At 40.1% G+C, this 23,901-nt stretch overlaps 1 protein-coding gene across 1 annotated transcript in view; it reads right to left on the bottom strand.

Moving 5' to 3' along the window:
• Positions 1-23,901, bottom strand: part of adgrv1 (adhesion G protein-coupled receptor V1) — a 1,080,612-nt gene that overhangs the window by 927,828 nt on the left and 128,883 nt on the right. The window contains 1 exon segment of the mRNA XM_073861135.1: positions 3,005-3,100. Within this exon segment, the coding sequence (XP_073717236.1) occupies positions 3,005-3,100 (96 nt within the window).

Genomic DNA, 23,901 nt, shown 5'->3' on the forward strand with positions numbered 1-23,901 from the left:
CGGGACTGCTCTATAACATGTACAAGCAACTTCGAGTGACCAAGAGAGAGTGGCCATTTCTCAATCCGAAGGCTGCAGCCTCTGGAGGTCGTATATGCAGGCTGTATATGTCATCAAGCCTGGTTTATTATTTTCAGACATTTGCAAGTCATAAGCATATTACAACAATGTATGATTAACAAAGAATAATAGTCAACTTTATAATTGTTAATGTTATGAAATAAGACAGTCTTGATGACGTATGCAGCTTGCAAATGCGACCTCCGGAGGCTACAGTCTTCGGATTGAGAAAGACCAGTATCTTGCCTCATTGTTCTGCCGCCAAAGCCAGCGGGTCATCACTGATATCACTGTTGAAGCACTGCAAGCACTTCACATAATGCTGCAGAGGAGCATATTTCAATGCATCCGCCCTCAGGATTGGTTTGCAGCCATCGACCTGAAGGACGCTTACTTTCATGTCTCCATACTCCCCCTAAACAGGATGTTTCTCCGCTTTGCGTTTGAAGGAAGGGCATATCAATAAAAAAGTCTTACCGTTTAGGCTCTATCCCTGTGTCTTCACGAAAGTTGTGGAGGGTGCAATGAAGCATCTGAGAGAGAGCGGTGTTCGCATTTTAGCATATCTTGACAATTGGCTTAAAAAAGCTCAGTCCCATCAGATGCTGTGCACACACATAGATCGTGTACTCAAACACCTCTCCCATCTTGGTCTTCATGGCAATTGAGAAAAGAGCAAACTTTGCCTCATGCAGTGGATCTCTTTTCTCTGTATGGAACTGGATTCGGTCAATTTAACAGCACGTCTTACAGAAGCGCGTGTACAGTCAATTCTAGCTTGCTTCTATTCTTTCAAAGGCAGGGTTGCGATCCCACTAAAACAGTTTCAGAGACTTCTAGGGCATATGGCAGCAGTCCTGAGGAGAGCGTGGCTCAGCGGCTTTTACCGTAGGTTAGACCCAGTGTTTCTCAGGGCAGGTATGCCACTGAGACAGGTCTCCAGGCATGCCATTGTATGCACAGACGCCTCCACGTATGGGGGCTCATCGCATCAGGGTTTTTGTCATCACCCCAGTGACACTTGCACAAAATTGCCTCGAGTTGTGGGCTGTATATCTTGCGCTCGTCCGTTTCATCAATGAGATTCGAGGTAAAGATGTTTTAGTTCGCACAGACAACATTGCGGCTGTAACGTATATCAATCGCCAAGGCGGTTTGCACTCTTGTCACCTTTCGCATCTCGCCTGTCATCTCCGCCTTTGGAGATAGAAGAATCTGAGGTCCCTTCATGCTATTCACATCCTGGAGTCACTCAATACAGAGGCAGATGCACTTTCACGAGCAACGCGCCCCCAGTGAGTGGCGACTCCACCCCCAGGTCGGTTCAGCTGATTTGGAAAATCAAAAATTTCTTTTAGCAAAAACATAACAAAATTGAGATTTTTTCCTCGTCCACTGCCTTGATGGCTGATGTCACGGAGCATCTGCTGTCAGTCTCTCACTAGCTGCATCCTTGAGATGCCCCTCGAGGGTTCCTTTGCGTGTATTCCATGTAAGTCTCTTCCTTTCCTTAGCGGAGCCCGTCCCGTGGCCCTCTAGTATGTGATATTGCTAAGTAGTCACCCAAGTGGTAGACCCCCTCAGAGGGAACTTCTGCAGCGATCTTAGTTCCGCCTGATGAGTTCACTTCCCAGTTCGCCTAGTTTACAATCGTGGGTAAAGGAACAAGTAGTTACTGGTCTTCTGCAGTAAGCTTAGGATCCGCCCCCTACGTGGAGGGCGGAGGGCTTTTGCAGGCACTGGAAGGGTTCAGCTTCTGTGGCACCTTGGTAGGGTTTCCCAATTCGTCGGTCACGACTTGACGTCGTAGTAACCGACTGAAAGGGAACGTCTCGGTTACGGAAGGCAACGGAGATGTCATGTCATGTTCCATCGCCACAGTTCTGTTCAATTGCTGAATTAGGCCGTGCACTGTGCTCAGCTTTCTCAGCGCAAATAGCTGATTTGATTTCTGCACCTGCCTCGTTAAATATTTGAGGGGCGGGGCAGCACCGGCAGATGCAAATATCTGCATGCTAAGCTCATTGGTGTTTCTCAAATTGGATTGGTCCCGTAAGGCGCGTTCCCAATTCTTTGTTCACGACGTGACGTCTCCGTTCCCTTCCTTCAGGGAACAAGGGTTACATACGTAATCGAGACATTTACTTTAAAATACTATAAAATGAATTCAAATCTCCTTTTACCACCTGCCTGAATGTTTTATTGCTGTAACTGTAATTTTTTTGTATCTGGTAATGATCATCTGTTTTGGAGTATCTAGACACATAAGATTACAGAAAGGAGACTGACTGCCAGTGTCTGGCTGTTTGACATGACACAAGCTAAAAAGATGTCACAAAAACTAATTTCCACAATAAAAAAATCCAATTTAATTAGGTATTAACTGTAGAAATCTTCACAATTATAAACCAAAAAATTTTTCTTGGTTAATAATTTTCACAATTTCTTATGACAATCAACAAATATCAACATTCTGAGATTCTGAGCAACTGGCGAGAGAATGTTATTGAATTTCATGTAGATTGTAAAGTACTGAAACTAGTTGAGAAATGTAAATGTTGTTGTGCTTTTATCCAGCTTTTATCCATCTCAATTTACTCCGTAATGCCTTCTTGCCCACTCCAATATGGTGGCAACAATGATGTACGATTCAGTGGTCAATGTGGCATGTTTGTGAGCATTTTACAATCTACTTACATTTTCCCAAATTGCTTCTAAACATTGAATGTTCTGGAAATAAGCTTGCATAGGGAAATAAGTGCTAAAAGGCATATAACAGCATTCTCTTAATTATCATTTTCCCATCTATCTGCCCCTCTTTCTCAAGGTTAATCCCCCCACTAAGCAAGTGAAAATAGCTTTTAGTCACCCCTGTCCCCTCTCCAGTGCGTTTTAAACAACCTTTCCCCGGTGATCAATGATGAAATGATGGAGAAAGTCTTACTGAGTTGAAGGAGATGATTCCAAAGGCATTGTCATTGGACAGTATGGTGATGGTGGCAGTATTTGGAATTCCTAGTGTCACGCCATTTGAGGAACTCTGAAAAAGTAAAGCCAAGTGAAGCATATGCAGTACATAATCTCAAATTAAACTTCAATTGATGTGCTGCTGTGTTTTGATGGGTTGTTTTCAAACAAAGTTTTTATGAGTGTGTGTGTTTGTGTGTTAAAGAACAGAGAGACAGGGCTAGAAGATAAAAAGAGCAAGACCATCTAAACCAGGGGTGTCAAAAAAACATACAGTGTCCAATCCGGCCCGCATGATGATTTATTAAATATGAAATACACATTTTTAAAAACCCTTTCAGGCGGGTGTCTAGTTCGTTTTTAATATGAGAGACTTGCGGAAAGCAGCAAAACGCGGAACATAGGCTAAACACGGTGCCCAAAAATCTTGCTGTTTTATTGTTACTGCTCCGCTGAAGATCCACTTATTCCGGTGATCCACTTCGTGTTTTCCCGACAGCTCCGCAGCATCTCTGTGTCCACTCTCTGCCTGGAGAGCGAAGACGACAGTTTCCGAAGTTTGTTGCATTAACAGGTAGATTAATTACATTAAATCAGTTGTTAAACAACTGAATTAGTAATTTGGAAGTTTGTTTATCTATTTCTTCCGGTAATGATTTGCTGTCGGTGTTTTAAAAGTGCTAACAACTTAGCAAGCAAACAACAACAAAATAGCCACATTCTTAGTATTAACGTTACAATACATGTCTAATCAATTTAATCTTCCCGATCAGATCTAAGTTAATATAAACACTAAATTTCCTGTTGTTGGCACACTTTGTAGACAAAAAATGTAAAAAACACCAATGCCTTCACAAAATAATGACAGAGAAGAGAAAGAGAGGCTGCTAAAGGCAGTTCAACATTGCAAACATGGATTCAAAGCTCCATCAAGCCAGCAGGTAAATCATATTGAATATTTAGCAGATTGTCACACTTTAATTCTTGTTATTATATTTCCCATTATAATCACATGCTAGTAATATAACACATCATATTAATACTTTATTAAAGAAACACTATGTAGTTTTTTTACCTTTAAATAATGTCTCTAAAATTATTTCAGTAATAGAACAACTTTTAACTGGAAAAATTGTACTGTTGCTGCAACCTGAGCAAACTCCTAGCTGCTACAAGCACACTCTGAAAGTTGCGGTGGAGGGTAGAGCACGCACCCCCGCCCCTCCCCCTGCCTGCAGAAGATTGTCTGATACCAGGCACTGTTGCGCTTTTCAACCACATGGGGGAGCTGTAAGTCAATTTAACATGGAAACTACATAGTGTTGCTTTAAAACCATAACAATAGTACCACCCCCCTTAGTGCCCTTTTTGGTTTGGGCCACTGCCCCATCTAGCATTTTCATTTTCTAAATGACAGTTCTCATTACAAATATATTCCAAAGAAAAGTGAATGACTTATAAATAATTTTGGCATTAAGGAATAATTCAAAAGAAGTTAAATTAAGGCTTTTCAACCTAAGGCCAGTGGATTTTGTACAGATGTAAATTTGTGTGTATAATATGTACAGTATGAGTGTGACCTTATGAAATTTAGTTTTCACAGAGATGTGTGTTTCTCTAGTTTGGTTGCTGGACAAACTAATTAATTGGTTTGTTTAGTTAATATTAACACAATAATCAGCACACTAAGGTTTAAAAAAATTATTTGGCCCTCACATCATGGCGTTATTTACAATCCGGCCCTCAGCCTAAAATGAGTTTGACACCCCTGATCTAAACCCTGTGTGCACCCTCTCTCTTTAGGCCTCAATTCAAATGAGCTTTTCCCAGCTGTAACAGAGCTTTCTTTTAGGAACAGAGCAGACATGGAATACACATGCTAAGACAATCCCTTTGCTAGCTGTGACTGAGGCCCTGTTCAGTACCACAGCGGTACCCAACACTCTCCCAAATAGCAGAGGACTGTTTACATCAGTAATAGACATTTATTAGACAGACCGGTAGACATTTCTATTAAAAAAACCATAATGGACATTAAAAATGGTACAAGTGAACTACAGAAATAAAAATTATTTTGTTCTTTCCTTTTATTTTATTTTACTAGTGGTCTTCTGTCAACCTTAAGTTCCTCTATTCTGCCAGCTTGAGGTTCATTTGTTACAGCAGACAAGCAGACAAGCAGACAGTGGAGGGTTGCCCTGTTGTCATTAATCATTCACAGTCAACAGTCTGGGACACCACAGTAAACAAAGACTCTCAAGTGAGACTCATGAATTTCATGAATACTTTTATATGTAGTGTTAAAAGCATTTTCTAGCATGGGCAAAATCACTGGAATCTGTTTTTTCCCATTTGGCTGTGTTTAATGGCTTCTTTTTCTTTAAGGCAGTGGCAGTTCTGGATGTCACAGAAGCAGGCACGTGCACACATAGACATCAAAGGGGGCTTGAGCACCTGCCCTTTTTATTCCTGGAGAGAAAGTGCCCTTTTTTTCTGGGGTGCTTTAAAAAAAAAGATCTTTATTCATATAACAACTGATGTCTGTTTCTTGTGTTTTTTACTTGTTGCTTATTTAATTTAACATGAATTTATTCAGGAATCATTTAAATGAGATTTAAACTCTTATATAAAGAAAAATAGCGCTATTTGTGGCACACAAACGGTTAACAGATGAGTCCCGCCTCCAAAATTCACATCGCTAATATGATTGGCTTTACCTTTCCTTAGTCCCGCCTCTCTAACTTACTGCGCTTTATGATTGGGTTGTCTACACTCGTGCTGCATCATTCGCGCTTCAAGCGCCAAAGCTCAGCCTGAACGAGACGCGATGTGCATGATTGCAGGCAGCTACCGGTAAGTGTGTGAGGAAGAAAGCATTCTTATATTAACAGTTTTATGCACAAAATATGGGACACGTTGTTACACATAACGATTCAGGGACATTGTTTTCCACAGCAATCCCATATTAATCTGAAGAGTTGCAAACGTGTAACAGTGTAGTGTATGTAGTTTAAACAGACTGCTCATAAAATAATAAAGCACAAACAATAAAATAATTGCTAACTGCAGTACTAAGCTTTTTTGAATGCGTTTTTTGTAATGTCTGTTAAATAAGTATAATGTGTTATACTGGAGTGCTGGAGTAGATTGGGAAGAAATCTGATTGTTCAGTATTTTACTTGCCCAGTCTGAATTTTCACTGACATCACAAAAAAGTAAAATATAAAATACAAATAAAATAGGCCTAATCTATATTTGTTGTTTCTGACATGTGTAACCCTAATAAATATCAAGCCTAAGATTAAAGGTGCCATAGGATGTGTTGTCATAATATGTTAAATTGTTCTTTGACAATTACATAGAAGGTATGTTGCTTTATTAAGTGCAAAAATTATCCAGAAACGTTTTTACATGTCTATTTACAACCCTAGAATTTGTCATTTTAATTTAATGGTCTATTTTTGCCCTATTTGAAAGGGTCATGAATAATAATGTTGAGCTCTGCTCTGATTGCTTTGCTCTGAGGCTCATGCCAGAAGCTCACATTAGTAAACAGACCTTATATTTTGAGCCCTTATCAGACAAAAATACATTTTGAGTAACAACTAACAACTAATCAGCTAAACGCTAGCATATGATATAGCATTTATTGGCATGTAGCGCTAACTCAGCAGTCACAACTTTGTTTTTAGCATTTTAACAAATTTGTAATTAATGTGTAATATAATGTTTTCAAAACATGCACATTGTGTAATGGCTTCCTTTGCTGCTCTATAAACCTAGACTACTAAGGAGACCATGGTGTCTGTGTGAACTGATTATTTTGTAGACATCTTTTGAAAATTTAACAATTGCGTGAGTTTGAGGAAGATAAAATTAATAAACTTTTTTAATATTTTTTTTAAAAAGGAAGTCAGAATTGCGTTAATATATATACTTTTTGTTTAAAAAAAAAAGAAAAAAATATACATAATTATGAAAGGTGCCCTTTATTTCACTTGAGCCCCTGCCCCTCAAAATGTCTGTGCACGTCCCTGCACAGAAGGTTATACGCTAATTTTGTACAAAGCTCTTGTACAAGCTGTGTCCCTAATTGGCTAGCTAATCTGTACGTTGTGATTGGCCTGAATACATCTGACACTCCTTACCATGTTTGTAAGATTAGGTCACAATGCAATGCTAACAGGAGTTAACTTATTGGCTGAGTTCAAAACAGGCGAAATTATGACAATTCCGGTCTTTTTCACGTCAACCGGCCTAGGAAAAAACTGTTGCCTACAATTCACGTGTTTGTTGTAGTCCAAAAAAATTTATTCACATTGGAAACAACTTTCATCATCGTTTACTTTGGGGTTTGTAGCTTTTGCATATCGTTAAAATGTACTAACACACACTTACACACCAAAGGAAATGTAAAATCATGAATCTGAACATAGGTGTCTTTAACTCCTATAGAGATAGTGGATCCCATGAAAAACATGCAAGTATGTAAAGGCCATGGGCTGAAGCTGTTGCAGTGAGCAGTGAGTGCTGTTTAAAAAGTTTAAAAGAAATTTTAAATGTTAAACAATGTTTTGCATCAAGTTTGTGTCTATCTAAATGTGTCAAAATCGCAACGCAGATGATTTACTGTCACTGGCCAATAAGCTATAAGTTTGTGATGTGTTTAGAAGAAAAATAGGGAATAGCTGTGTCCAATTTAAATGGAAATTCGTTGGTATAAAAATGCATAATTACAGGTCAAGCCCAGAATGGGTGAGACCCCTATTTGGATTGTTAGTTTTCTTCTTATTATTATTGTTATTATTATTATTAGGGTTCAAGCGCAGAATGGGCGAAGACCCCTTGTAGAAAATTTCAATGAGATCTTTTAGGAAGCTCCTCCCACCAAGGACAGCTGGAGCCTATATGAACTCAATTAGTGGACTCTGTATTTGTGTTTGGTAGTGCAGCAGTTCACACTCCCTTTGTTCCTGATGCATTTACCTGTGGTGCTTTAGCTGTGTGTAATTTAAACAAATCACAGCATATCACAGCCACAGTACAGCAAAGGCATAACCACAGCTGTGTCACATGAAATCTGTACTGGCATTGGTGAAATAAAATGTTGAAATGGAAATTTCTTCAGCTTCATGGTGTTTTAACTGACACCCCATTTGGGATGCTCTACCTCCAAACTAGCAGAAACTAAGAGTCTTTTACATGGTCCTTCGAGACGGATAGTTTTCCAATGGACCAAGTTTTGATAAGTAGCCAATGCCATGTACCACCCCTTCGTCAGTCTTCAAGGCAGACTAAACCTCCAGCCTACCTTGAGGATTATGAGCGGACTTTCCCCAGTTCCAAGTCCAAGCAACCAAGCAATCCAGTTTCTTCAGTCCCAGCCCAAACTAGTACTGGATATGCAGCAGATAATTATTCTGAGCCATGTGACCCTGTTTTAATGGAGATGAAACAGTTGAAGGAGTTTGTCATGGAATTGGGCCAAAGTGTAAAGCAGATATCAAGTAAAGATAATCGTATGTGTTCTCCAAGAAGTTCATGGTAATCTGAAGCAAGTAGCCCACAGTCATTACCTTCACCTAAGACATATCCCCCACTTCCTCCTATTATGGTGACTGAGCCAGCTGCAGCATTAGTACAAGAGCTGTGAGAATGTCTGCAGGAGACATAAAGAGCAAGCTATTTCTGGGAGAAATTGACCCCCATGTGTGAGTAGACAGTCTACTTTACCTCCACCTCCTCCCTCTATGATACCAACTCCTCAATCTCAGTCAAGTGTAGATATGAATGCTCAGCTATTGAACCCATCTCATTGTAATGAGGATAATGTTAACCCTTTGTTGTCAAGACTATTACCTTCTAGTCAAAGTTCTCATTTTGGCCATTTACATGCTATGGATGGAAATGTACATAATTCTGTCAATCAGTTTATGCCCTCCGTATTACCTGTTCACAATTCCTGGACTGATATGCATCAGCCTTCATCAGTACATCCCCATGCTGATAGATCAGTAATGCAGCCACCATTACATCCTTGGGCAATACCTCCTCTATTTATTTTCCCAGTATATCCTGGATTCTGGCCACCAAGTTATATGTACCCTAGCCCTTCATCAGTTCCATTAAATGCACCTAATTATCAGCATCCTCCAAGTGTTTCAGCTCCAATGCAATGTTCAGTACCTCAAGTTTTGTCCATTCAGCCATCTCAAATAGTTAATAATCACCCATCTGTACCATGTACAGTGCAACCCAGTAATGCTCCGTTACATCCAGTCAGTATATCAGAGAATGAGTTAGCTGGTCAGAATATAGCCCGATCTACTACCCAGGATGTTCAGTCTCAATCATTTCCAGCTGTTATACCTAGTCAATCATGTCCAGTCAATGTGAGTTCCAACATGCAGTTGCTGCAGGATAACCAAATGTCTCATGTTCCACAGGACCGTATCCTGCATTAACTCCTCAAGGAGATTTGAGACCAAGAGCTCAAATGAATAATGCTGCAAGAACTTCTAGAATTGAGGGCCCTTCCATATTTTTGTAAAGAGGATCCTAAACAATTCATCATGTTGAAGATGGCTATGGAGAACTTGCTTCCACAGGATGAAACTGAAGAGTACAAGTTTCACATTCTCCTTGACCATTTAAAATTGGATTCAGCACGTAATTTAGCTTTGGCATATTCTCATCACCCTCAGCCATATACTACAGCCTGGACAGCCCTCCAGCAGAAATATGGTAAGCCAAATCAACTTTTCCTCAGGGAAATTGCTGATACTATGAGCCTTCCTATAATTAAATCTGGTGACTCACAAGTCTTCAGTAGTTTTGCAGTGCGCATTCGTGCTCTAGTGGGAATGTTACAGTCAATTTGATATTTATGAATTTACCGCTGAACAGGAACTTGTTTATAAAGAAATCAGTAGTATGAGGTGTATGGACATTGAAATTTCTGTAGATGACGTTAAGTCCTATTTTAAACATGTGAATCCCCGTAAAGCTAGGGGACCGGATGGTATTAGCAGCAGGACATCTACCAAGTACTACTATTCTTCATGGAGTAAGTACTGACCAAGTGAAAACTGCTTATTGTCCTCCTAACACTAGTCAGTATTCCAGTTCATATAAGGCAAAGGTTTTCTGGAAAGCTCTATGTCCATTTTGTAATAGTACTGACCACCATGTCAAGATGTCAAGAATTCAGCCAGCTTGATTTGGACACTATGTGGAAGTGAATTAGGGAGAAACAGTGCTGTTGGAGATGTGGTAGAGGTCATCGTGCTTCTTCATTGTGATCTGAAGAAAGGCTGTCCTAAATGCAAGGGTAAATCAGAAGTCAGATTCTGGTGTTTTCCTATTAAGTCGACCAAGCTGCTCACCTAAAGTCCTTCTGAAAGTTGTGAAAGTCAAACTAAGTCATAATGGTAAATGTATGGAGACTTATGCTATTTTGGATGTTGGCTCTGAAAAAACAACACTTTTACCCCTGGCAGCTCAGCGATTAGGATTGAAAGGTACTGCTGAATCACTGGTCCTTAGAACTGTCCGCCAAGATACAGAGATCCTTAAAGGGGCCAATGTTGATTTCACCATTTCTACAGTAAGTTCCCAGAAGAACTATCAGGTTCAAGGAGCCTTTACAGCTCACCGACTAGAACTTCTTGAGCAGTCATATCACATTTTCAGCCTTTTGAGACAGTTAAATCATGTACAAGGACTACCACTTGAGATCTTTGCTTCTGATTGGTGCTGATAATCCTTATCTTCTGGCTCCAGTAGAGAAAGTACCTTTTGGCTCGCAGAAGGGACCAGCTGCAGTTCATACCCCATTAGGATGGGCTCTACAAGGGCCAATACTATTCAATCAGTCAACTAAGACTGAAATGCAGTGCCTCTTCCTTTCTGGAGCTCTTCCCTCAACACAGCTACAACAGGATGTGGAACGGTTATGGCAAGTGGATGTGTTCCCCTATAGAAGTGAGAAGGCCAAAATCCGTTCTAAACAAGTCAGTATGACCCTATATGATTTCTTACACCCTTCACTACACGAGCCAAAGTTTTCTTCAACAACTGTGGAATAAAGAAAGGCAATGGGATGATCCAGTTTTACCGGAAGGTATTAAGGAAGCATGGGCTGCATGGGAAAGTGAATTACCTGCCATTACCTCAATTGAACTGGTAAGATCTTATGGATCTACTGAAAAGGAGGGGAACTCTATTAGGAGAGTATTTTGTGATGCCTCTGAACAAGCCTATGGGTCACTCGCGCATCTGAGAATTGTTAACAACAAGAATGAAATTCTTTTTCCTGTTTCCTTCATGATGGCCCTGTAGTGGAAGATTTTTATTTTCATTTTAATTGTAGTTTATGAACTTATAATTGTTAAATGCAAAATCCTGTTCTTCTGTTCTAGTGAAAGATTTCTGTTCCTTCCATCTGTTCAGCAGTAAAATGTCCAAAGACTAGGACATTATGCCAGGTCCTACCAGATAAGATAAAGGGGGGCTAGTGAATGAGATAAGTAACAACTGATGAACAAGTGGAAAAACTCAGTAAATGGTAGAGTTTCACTGAGAACAAAATAATTTCTTCTATTTGACCAGATGTGCTTCAACTGATATGTTTCTTAGTCATTGATGAATTGAAGGTTTATTTTCTAAGTGACGCTGGAACTAAGATGAGATCTTTGGTTCATGGGCGGAGATGGGATGACTGTGTTTTTCAGTATCTTACTATAAATATGTGCTCAACCTTGTAAACGGGGCTCTCGGTTTAAACTTCTGGCACCAGGGAGTGAGAGCCTATTCTATAGAATATATAAAATTCAGACAAAGAAAATTCTGTTGACAGCATGTCTGTGTGATCCTTGACTTTCATCCTTAGTGTGTATTATTTTCTGGGCTAAAATTCCATGACAGTAATGGTGACGAGGATGGGATTCCAAAGCTGAGGACTCCAGAGGGTTTGGGAGAGACTGACTGATCACCCTTGAGACAAGAGGTCTCGGGCTCCATACCCCAGGCCTAAGGGAAGGGAGAGTCTCAACCATTTCTGGGGACAAAGCTGACGGAATCCTGGAAATAACAGTTATGGTGGCATCTGAATAGATAATACGGTAAGTGTTTTCGTTCGTGACCATGGGTCAGGGTAATTCAAAAGAGAGTAAAGTCAATGGATCTGGAAAATGGTGTGTATACTCAAGTGATCAAATCAAAGGGCACCGGGGCATTGGAAAGCATAAAAATGCGTGAGAAAAGGTATGATTTTCCTCCTAAAGAAACACTGAGTGTAAAAGCACTCACTTTATTAAGGGAAAAACCATTGCGGATGGCAAAGAAATGAGAGCACAGAGTAAGATAAAGACCAAGGACGAACTGACTCAGACTAAGTCAGAGCTAAACATTAAGCACAATGTTTACCTGCATCAGATTCATTACATGATGAACCTAACTTTCTGTTTTTTCCTCCTCAATATGCACCTGCATGTACCCCAGCTGGGGTACATTTCTCTTATACAAAGGTACCTCTTCTAGACGATGATCTCCAACCCCCTCCAAGAAGACTCCCACAACCACCCGCACAAGAAGCATTACCAAGAATACAAACTGCACCCCTGCCAGCACAAGAACTACCACCTGAGCTAAACTCACCAATCCTCCTCGACAGCACTTTGGAAGAGGAAGAGGAGGAAATCCAGATAAAATCATCAACACAGGAGAGGTAACGTCCTGGGAATCCTATCTAAAGCAAATGTTCCTCGGGGGACTTCAACCTGAAATTTCAACGAAGGTGAAGCAGACCTGTATCGGATGGGAATCAGGAAAGCTGAGTGAGGTCATTACACATTCTCTACATGCTGAACGCCTGCATGATGAAGAAAAACGAAAAAGGCAGAAAAGGCGGATCAACCACTATCTTCAGTTTTTGTCAAGATAGGAGAATGGAGCCAGCCACAACATAATCAATGCAGTTTCCCGTCACAAGGACAACAATTCCAGGAGAACTGGCAACAAAAAGAACGAGAGAGAAAGAGAGGAAAGCAGTGGCAAGAAAATCCGAAAGAAAGAGTTTGCTGGTATTGCGGACAGAAAGGACACTTGAAAAACCAATCTTTTCATTTCCTGAATTCTCAAGAGCAACCAGAATCCCAGGTGGATGCGGGAAACTTTGCGGGGTGTAAAGAAAAAGGGGACTGAAGCCAGGAGGGGGAAGGAAAGAATCAGACGGAAGGGGGTAAGTCCAATCTTGTTTTTTCTGCGGTTTAAATGTCATATTATCTGCTTGCAAATTCTGTTTTTTTTTCTGATTTGTGTGAAAGGGAAAGAACTTGTGCAATGAAGAACTTGCTTTGCTTGATGTTGATTGAACTGCCTCTCGAAGAAATAATGGTTGAGGGACAGGCATTGTTGTTTATGGTAGACTCTGGTGCAACTCACTCTGTCATATGCAAAGATGAACTCCCATTTGTCACCTTAAGTGGGCAGTTTAACTCATCTATAAGTGCTTCGGGGGATATAGTGAGGGAAGAATTTACTGCTCCACTCTGTTGTATGCATGACGGTAATGAGTTTATGCATATGTTCCTGGTATCTGACGCATGTCCGGTAAACCTCATGGGGAGGGATTTGATGTGTAAAATGAATGCTAGCATTTTATGTAACAACCAAGGCCTGAGTATTTCATGTTGGGATCCCAGAATGTTGTCTATGTTTGTGTCTCTGTTATATTTGTATGAATGGGACTTTCTGAGTGAAGAGTTGCATGCTGAAGGGAAGATAAGATTGCCACAAGCCAGCGAGGTCATTCCAACTGAAAACATGCATTGCACAGCTCATGTTGTTGACATTACAGATAGAGAGAGTGGGAAGAAAATGGTTTTCTGTAAAGACAGAGGGTTTGATTGTAACCCACAGTGTTGGGAACGTTACTTTAAAAAAGTAAATAGTTATAGTTACTAATTACTTCTCACAAATAGTAAATGAGTTAGTAACTGCGTTACATTATTATAAAAGTAATTAATTACCAGGAAAAGTAATTACTGCGTTACTTAATAAAAATTTAATATTTCAAATAACTTGAATGCCCCTTACAAAATTAAATATGTTAAATGACTAAAATGGACACTAAAGAGAAATCACTAATTTTGTGGCAGCATGTGACGATGTGAGGTGCTTTATTAGATCAGAATTACTTGCCACAGACGTGGAGAGACTTTTTCTTCATGGGCATAAGTTGCACATTACACAAACATTCTTGCCTTTCACCTCAACAATGGAAAAGTAGTGCTTTATACTTCGCCACCTTTGAGCTTGTTGTACTTGCCATCACCCTGTCGCTGGTGTTTTCGGAGTGATTGATGCGCGATGACCGGGCTGCATGTCAGTGCTTTGAGATGGGGCACAGTCAGCAGCAGCACCGCTGCTCGTTAAGAAGAGAAAACGACTCGAATTTTCATGTCAGTCTACAAAAAACTCCAACCACGCCAGAAAAGATAGCTAGATTTGTCCTATAAAGTCGCTAAAGTGATAGAAAGTGGCTAAATCTAGCGACAAAGTGACCAAGTTGCTCAGACTTTTTAACACTGCTTGCTCGCTCTTCGTACTGAGCGTGTGGGCCGGCCTTTTTGTGAACTCTGCCTCTGGTTGGCTACCGATGGAAATTAAGCCAATCATCATCCGTTATGTTTCTCACAACACACACAAGAAAAAAACAGTGTTTGGCTGAGAGAGTGAGCATACGCGGCTGAAAATCACTACAGTAAGATCAATTTTAGTAACGGGCAGCATTTTAATGTCAGTAACGATAACGGCGTTATAACGGGTGAAACAGTAATTTATTTGATTACTCGTTACTGAAAAAAATAATGCAGTTACTAACGCCGATTACTTATAACGCCTTTATTCCCATCACTGGTAACCCATATATGCTGGAATCACTCAGGGTGTGTGGCACTTGTTCAGTTGACAGGAAAGCAGAAACAAATTTTTGATGTTGAAAATTCAGTACCCCACATCTCCTTTGCAAAAAATACTAGTCAGCCGTGGGAAAAAGCAGGTGAATTCGCAAAGGCCTGCAGCGAGGCTGTTGATTGGGAAACATTGTCAGATAACATGCAGTTCTCAGAGCAGTTATCAGCACACAGAAGAAATTGTTTTTTTTTCATGGCTGAGAGAGAGAGAGAGTTGTAATACAGAAAGCTGTTTCTGCAGATTTCAATTCATAAAACAGTTTGTCAGTACACATGACGTGTGCTAGTATTGATTTACCGCAAAAAGTTCTTGACAATGTACCTGATTACCTGTGGGCTAAAGACAAGTATGATGTGGGTTTGATTAAAGGGTGTGAACCAGTAACTATCACCCCAAAGAGTGATTATGTAAACCCATGTAAACCCCAATATCCTCTGAAAAGGGAGGCGCTTGAGGGGATAAGGCCAGTAGGGATAATTATTCCCTGCCCACACTCACCTGTGAGAACACCCATTTTTCTTGTACAAAAGGTCAGGGATGCAGGTCAGCCCACAGAGTGGAGGTTTGTTCAAGATCTCCAAGCAGGAAATGCTGCGGTACAAGCAAGGGCACCTAACCTGCCAAACCCTTACACAATTTTCTCACAGATACCAGCTGACAGCCAGTGGCCCTCTGTAGTGGATATTTCAAATGCGGTTTTCAGTGTTCCTGTCCATCCTGATAGCCAGTTTTGGTTTGCTTTTACCTTTGAGGGGTACAGCGAGAGCTCCACGATTTACAACCCCAAAACAGAAAAAGTTGGGATACTGCAGAAATTGTGAGTAAAAAAGTAATGGAATAATTTACAAATCTCATAAACTTATATTTTATTCACAGTAGAATATAGATAACATATCAAATGTTGAAAGTGAGATATTTTGAAATGTCATGCCAAATATTGGCTTATTTTGGATTTCATGAGAGCTACACATTCCAAAAAAAGTTGGGACAGGTAGCAATAAGAGGCCAGAAAATTTTAATGTACATATAAGGAACAGTTGAAAGACCAATTTGCAACTTATTAGGTCAATTGGCAACATGATTGGGTATAAAAAGAGCCTCTCAGGGTGGCAGTGTCTCTCAGAGGTCAAGATGGGCAGAGAATCACCAATTCGGCCCATGCTGCGGCGAAAAATAGTTTTCTGAGTTTCTTAGACAAAAATTGCAAAGAGATTAAAGTTATCATCATCTACAGTGCATAATATCATCCAAAGATTCAGAGAATCTGGAACAATCTCTGTGCGTAAGGGTCAAGAAGCGAAAACCATACCGGATGCCATCTTCGGCCCCTTAGACGGCACTGCATCACATACAGGAATGCTACTGTAATGGAAATCATAACATGGGCTCTGGAATACTTCCAGAAAACATTGTCAGTGAACACAATCCACCGTGTCATTCGCTGTTGCCAGCTAAAACTCTATAGGTCAAAAAAGAAGCCATATCTAAACATGATCCAGAAGCACAGGCGTTACCCTGGGCAAGGCTCATTTAAAATGGACTTTGGCAAAGTGAAAAACTGTTCTGTGGTCCAACGAATCAAAATTTGAAGTTCTTTTTTGGAAAACTGGGACGCCATTTCATCCGGACTAAAGAGGACAATGACAACCCAAGTTGTTATAAGCGCTCAGTTCAGAAGCCTGCATCTCTGATGGTTTGGGGTTGCATGAGTGCGTGTGGCATGGGCAGCTTACACATCTGGAAAGGCACCATCAATGCTGAAAGGTTTATCCAAGTTCTAGATGCATATGATCCCATTCAGACGTCGTCTCTTTCAGGGAAGACCTTGCATTTTCCAACATGACAATGCCAGACCAAATACTGCATCAATTACAACATCATGGCGGCTTAGAAGAAGGATCCGGGTACTGAAATGGTCAGCCTGCAGTCCAGATCTTTCCCCCACAGAAAACATTTGGTGCATCATAAAGAGGAAGATGCGACAAAGAAGAACTAAGACAGTTGATCAACTAGAACTCTGTATTAGACAAGAATAGGACAACATTCCTATTCCTAAACATTGGGCCTCCTCCAGCTGTTCCTTATATGTACATTTAACTTTTCTGGCCTCTTATTGCTACCTGTCCCAACTTTTATTGGAATGTGTAGCTCTCATGAAATCCAAAATGAGCCAATATTTGGCATGACATTTCAAAATGTGTCACTTTCAACATTTGATTTGTTATCTATACTCTATTGTGAATAAAATATAAGTTTATGAGATTTGTAAATTAGTCCATTCCTTTTTTACTCACAATTTCTACTGTGTCCCAACTTTTTCTGTTTTGGGGTTGTACAAACTCTGCTATGCATTGTTCATTACAGAAACTTGTGTTGGATGATGATGTTGTTTTATTGCAGTACGTGGATGACCTCTTGGTGCCAGCACCGACTAAGCAATTGTGCACAGACAACACCATATGGCTGCTCACTCATCTAGCTAAGGAAGGTCATAAGGTCAACCCTAAGAAAGTCCAGTGCTCGGTCCAGAAAGTAACCTTTCTAGGATATGAAATTACACCAATGGGTAAGTCTCTCTCTCCAAAGAGAATAGAGGCAATAGCTAATATACCAAGGCCCATTACAAAGAAACAAGTAATGTCATTTTTGGGTATGACATCATATTGCAGGACTTTTATTGCTAACTATTTTGAAATGCAACAACCATTGCATGACATGATTTATGAGAAACCTTTGGCACCATCAGAGAAGGTAGAATGGACATAGAAGGCTGAAAGGGCATTTGTGGAACTAAAACAGACATTACAGCAGGCACCCACTTTGGGTTTGCCAGATCCAAAAAAACTTTTATTCAAACGGTGGATTAAAGAAATGGCTGTAAGACATCTGTTTTGTTGCAAGAACATGGTGACAAGTTGAGACCAGTTGCATATTTTCCAGGACGCCTTGATGCGGTGGCCAGAGGCCTACCGGGATGTCTCAGGGCAATGGCGGCTGAGGAAAAAGCTGTACAAGCCAGCAGTGAGTTTGTGGGATACGCACAGCTGCGTCTGTTGGTTCCTCACTCGGTGTCTCATATACTGCTTGAACAGCGCATATCTCACTTGTCTGCAGCAAGATGGCTGCGTTATTCCTGTGCATTGTTACAAATGTCTAATGTCACAGTTGAAAGATGTACAGTGCTAAACCCTGGCGACATTGTTACCTACACCTGATAAAGGTACACCACATTGTTGTTTGTCTGCCCTACGGGAAGTATGTACACCAAGGTCTGACCTTTCTGACACACCCATACCTAATTGCACCCTCACATATTATGTGGATGGTTCCTCTTCCAGAGATGACAGAGGCATAAATAGGATGGGGTGGGCAGTTGTGTCTGACTTTGAAGTAGTGAAATCCGGATGCTTACCACCTCACAAATCTGCAAAGGTGGCTGAATTGCATGCACTAACACAAGCTTATCAACTTGCTACTAATCAATCTATAACCATTTACATTGACTGCTGGTTTTACTGACAGCTGCTCTCCTAGAGCAAATTTTACTCCTTTCTCAAATAGCTGTGTGCAAATGCAAAGCACACACCAAGGAACAGGACGTGGTATCCAGAGGAAATGCACGGGAGGATGCAGCTGCAAAACAAGCATCTCTCATGACTACTTACACAAACTTTTCTCTTACACAGATCTCCCAAGGAAATGAAGCTGAGAAAGCACAGGAGTAATTAATAAGAATGCAAACTTTTTCTCTTTCAACAGAAATAGCTTTATGGAAATCGTGTGGAGCAACCAAAACTCCTGAAGGAATTTGGATGGGTCCAAATCAAAAACCTTGTTTACCTAAACATTTTATTCCCATTTTGCTAGGTTGACACATGGGTTGGACCACGGTGACAGGCGATACTCTTCAAAATGAAAATGACATGTTGCAGTATTGTATTTCTATGTCCCCTGTATTTCAAAATATCTCCAAGCAGGTTAAAGCAGCCCTACCCCGTCCAGTAGAAGAACCATTACACAACATCAAACCAGGGGATTACATGGTGGTAAAAAACCTCAGGAGGAAATCCTGGAAAGCCAGATGGTGGGATGGGCCCTATCAGGTTCTGCTGACAACTCATACTGCCGTAAAGATCGCAGAGCGTGCCACGTGGGTGCACGCTGCCCATTGCCGAAGGGTTGGTGTTGGAATCCAAGGGGTGAACCAAAGGGAGAATGACTAACCGACTGCGTGGTGTGGTGCTACCATACCCGAATCTACAGAGGGAATTAATTATCAAGGGCACACGACCCCAACTCTAAATGTGCTCAACATCTTCACTACAAAATCAAAAGACCCTATGTAACGATGAGAGTCATGAAGTTATGAATAAATCATAAAAAGGGAGGAGTGTAGTGGAAGATTTTTTATTTTTATTTTAATTATAGTTTATGAACTTATAATTGAAGAGTTTGGTTGCAAAACGAGATAAATCCATTTTTTTTATATTTTGTCAAAACATGTTTATTATTATGTTAATATTTTGTTTTATTGTGCTACTTAGCTGTATTTTTTAAGTTATGAAGGTTTAAATCAAAACAAACCAACTGCAGTTCAATTGAAATTAATTGGATTGCACAACCAAAAAACGAGATTTCTGAACAATTAAAAAACCGGTGGTTATCTCGTTTTGCAACGAAACTCTTCAATTGTTAAATGCAAAATCCTGTTCTTCTGTTCTAGTGAAAGATTTCTGTTCTTTCCATCTGTTCAGTAGTAAAATGTCCAAAGACTAGGACATTATGCAAAGTCCTACCATATAAGATAAAGGGGGGCTAGTGAATGAGATAAGCAACAACTGATGAACAAGTGGAAAAACTCAGTAAACGGTAGAGTTTCACTGAGAACAAAATAATTTCTTCTATTTGACCAGATGTGCTTCAACTGATATGTTTCTTAGTCATTGATAAATTGAAGGTTGATTTTCTAAGTGACGCTGGAACTAAGATGAGATCTTTGGTTCATGGGCGTAGAAGGGATGACTGTGTTTCTTAGTATCTTACTATAAATATGTGCTCAACCTTGTAAATGGGTCTCTCGGTTTAAACTTCTGGCACCAGGGAGTGAGAGCCTATTCAATAGAATATATACAAATCAGACAAAGAAAATTCTGTTGACAGTGTGTCTGTGTGATCCTTGACTTTCACTCTTAGTGAGTATTATTTGATGCGGCTAAAATTCCACGACAGCCCGATCAAGAGTTGCCCCTCGTAAGCCAATTTCTATACCACATCTTGAATTATGTGCCTCCCTTACTGGTGCTTAGCTAGCCCATTTATTACACACCGAACTTGACGTGCTCATTCATCAAACAATCTTTTGGTTTGATTCCACGACTGTACTGAATTGGATACAATCTGAGACTTGTCGCAACAAAGTATTCGTTGCATATCGTATTACTGAAATCTTTGAAACTTCTACTCCTGAACAGTGGCGATATGTTGAGACAAACCGCAATCCAGCTGATGATATTACTAGGGACAAGTGCCATGCTGAGCTAGCCAAGCGAAATCGTTGGAGTCAAGGTCCTTCCTTCCTTTATGCTGATCCTAAACAATATCCAAAATTCCCTGTTTCACTGGATACTACAGAGCTGAGGAAGACATTGTTTTTTGGTCTTATTAATACCAAGGACAAACCTTTAGCCTTGGGTGTTCAGCAATATAGATCATAGAATGAGCTTGTTAAAGCTATGGCAGCCTACCCAGAAAATTCCTCCCTTGATGAAGCTCAGATTGAAATCCTTTTGTTGCAGCAGGCCCAAATGAAAGATTTTTCGGAGGAGTATTCTGCACTGAAAAAGGGTAAGAGCATTCCATTTAGTAGTCCACTATATAACCATGCACCTGAATTCGATTCTATTGCTGGAGTTATTAGAGTTGGTGTACGACTTCGACACAGTAAAGATTTTACCTTTGATGTTATCCATCCCATAATCCTTGATTCTAAGAATGAGATCACTCAACTCTCAGCTGATTGCTAATGTTGATGTTAAATTGGGTCATCCGGGAGCGGACAGAGTTTATGCTCATCTCAGGTGCTATTATTGGATTTTAGCAGGAAGACAAGCTGTGAAGAAGTTTCAAAGGACTAAGTGTCTTGAGTGTGCTAAACGGAAAGGTAAACCTTTGACACCTAGGATGGATGATCTCCCCCCTCTAAGCTCGATGTATTTAAACATCCATTTTGGTCTACAGGGATGGATTGTTTCGGACCACTTATGATCAAATCTGGTCGTAAGACTGAAAAAAGATGGGGATTGCTTTTCAAATGTCAAACAAGATGTGTTCATTTAGAATTGTAAACCAGAATTGATTCTGACAGTTTCTTGATGGCATTACGTCACTTTGTTGCTCATCGAGGAAAACCATATGAAGTGATCAGTGATCAAGGAACTAATTTAGCAGAAACTAAGAGTCTTTTACACCCCTATTGTATCTGTTAGTTTTCTTATTCTTCTTCCGCCATTGCGGTTTATGGCAGCCCATAGCAGCGTACAGTATTGTTCAAAATAATAGCAGTACAATGTGACTAACCAAAATAATCAAGGTTTTTAGTATATTTTTTATTGCTACGTGGCAAACAAGTTACCAGTAGGTTCAGTAGATTCTCAGAAAACAAACAAGACCCAGCATTCATGATATGCACGCTCTTAAGGCTGTGCAATTGGGCAATTAGTTGAAAGGGGTGTGTTCAAAAAATAGCAGTGTCTACCTTTGACTGTACAAACTCAAAACTATTTTGTACAAACATTTTTTTTTCTGGGATTTAGCAATCCTTTGAATCACTAAACTAATATTTAGTTGTATGACCACTAGAGATGCGCGGATGGGCTATTATTTCATCCGCAACCGCATCACAAAACTCATCATCCGTCCGCCATCCATCCGCACCAACGTTTCTGACCAGTTTTCAAAACCGCACCCGCCCGCCATCCGCTGACTGGGCGATGCAAGGCGCTGCTGAAGACAGCCGCGAGACTAGAAAGCCCTAGAATACAAGCAGTGAACTCAGGCTATGTTTACATTAATGCGTTTATCCTTTAAAACGCGTTACTTTTGCTACGTTTACGCCTTTCATCTACACTACATCACCGTTTTCGACCCTCATAAACGGATTCGTTCGTCAACGCTGCAGACCCTGTTTTAGTTTGAGAACTCAGACGTTGCGCTGAGTGTAAATGTAGATGGAGTCTTATGCAAACGAACAGCTGATGTTAACGTGACAGCGCATCATTTTCAAAGTAAAACTTATTTTATTCATGTAAATGGAGGTTTGCAACGGAGGTTTTGACAAAAATAGTAAACATCTACCAACCAGCAGCTATACACGCTATATCGGATTGTTTTAACATGTATCATCATATATAATGTCTATTTTATATTTATGTTTGAGTATTGTTGGGTTTGAATATTGTTGTAATGTGTTTATGTTTTGTTTAAATTTAGTTAGCTTATTACGAAAGATAGACTGTAATTTTAAACGCCATATAATTATAATTTTAATCGATGTTTTGTTGATAAGTTTTGTGAATATAAATTAATAAAAACAATACTCAACGTCATTAATATTTAATGCTCGTTTAGCCGCTTGGCTTTTAGCAATTTCAGCAATTTCTGTGTTGCTAGCGGAGGACGTGCACGGACCTCGCAAACATTTAAAAATTAATGCAATAAGCATTTCTGTAGGCTAAAGCTATACTTCACCTCTTACTATGTTTGATTGAAGTTTGCATTTGCTAAAATGTATTTTTGCTTCAAGTTCGTTTAGTACTGTTCACTTAAATGCTTTCTTTTTAAATCATAAAGACCAGTCTCCGATCGGCGCACATGAGATGGGACAAAAAAAAAATAAATAGCCTAAATTAAACGCACAAATTACATAGCCTGCACTGGTATCATCCTGATTTACCACTTTGTAAAACTTATTCCAGGCAACCCTTTTCTGACCTTTAATTTCCTTTGTTTTTAATTCTCATTTTTTTTGAGTTTGCCACGTACCTCCTTCGCCGGCGTTGATAAGAGCTGTGTCAAAATGCGTCCTCATTTCTCCGCGCTGTTAATGATAGAACGAATGGATCCTTAACAGCAGAGGCTATCCCAAACAATTAAAACCTTTATTAAATAAAAGTGTATTTAGAAAACTTTTTCTTGTCACTGTTTTAGTATTATAAGTTATGTTTTGTGTTAATATTATTCGGTTTATGTTGCATATATTTCTAAGGTTGATTATTTGATATAGTGTTGTTGAATAGTTTAATCTACATCAATGTGTCATACTTTCTAAAATAAATTCATATTTTTCTGATTACATATTTATTTTAATTAGTCAGAAATGTCTCCGCTGTTTATTGCTGACAGGCGCAATGGGCGCTACTGGGGGCGCGTGCAACAGGTGACCCAAATGATGGGTCCTCAGAAGGCTAGACCGTCTCATTTCAGTTCTCTTCGCGAACTTCTGAGCCTGCCACCTTGAAAGACAGAGTGCTCACCTTTTAAAGTCGCATGCTTTGAAGGACACAGCTAATAACAAGCAGTCGATCCGCCACCCGCCCGAATTTAATTAAAATATAATTTTTCGTCACGTCATCCGCCCGATCCGCGGTTTATCCGCGGAGTCCGCGGCTGTAACCGCCAACCGCGCATCTCTAATGACCACAGTTTTTTAAAACTGCTTGACGTGTGGCATGGAGTCAACCAACTTGTGGCACCTCTCAGCTGTTATTCCACTCCATAATTCTTTAACAACATTCCACAATTCATTCACATATCTTGGTTTTGCTTCAGAAACAGCATTTTTGATATCACCCCACAAGTTCTCAATTGGATTAAGGTCTGGAGATTGGGCTGGCCACTCCA

This window comes from Misgurnus anguillicaudatus, chromosome 22 (assembly GCF_027580225.2).
Source record: "Misgurnus anguillicaudatus chromosome 22, ASM2758022v2, whole genome shotgun sequence".
NCBI classification, from domain to species: Eukaryota; Metazoa; Chordata; class Actinopteri; order Cypriniformes; family Cobitidae; genus Misgurnus; species Misgurnus anguillicaudatus.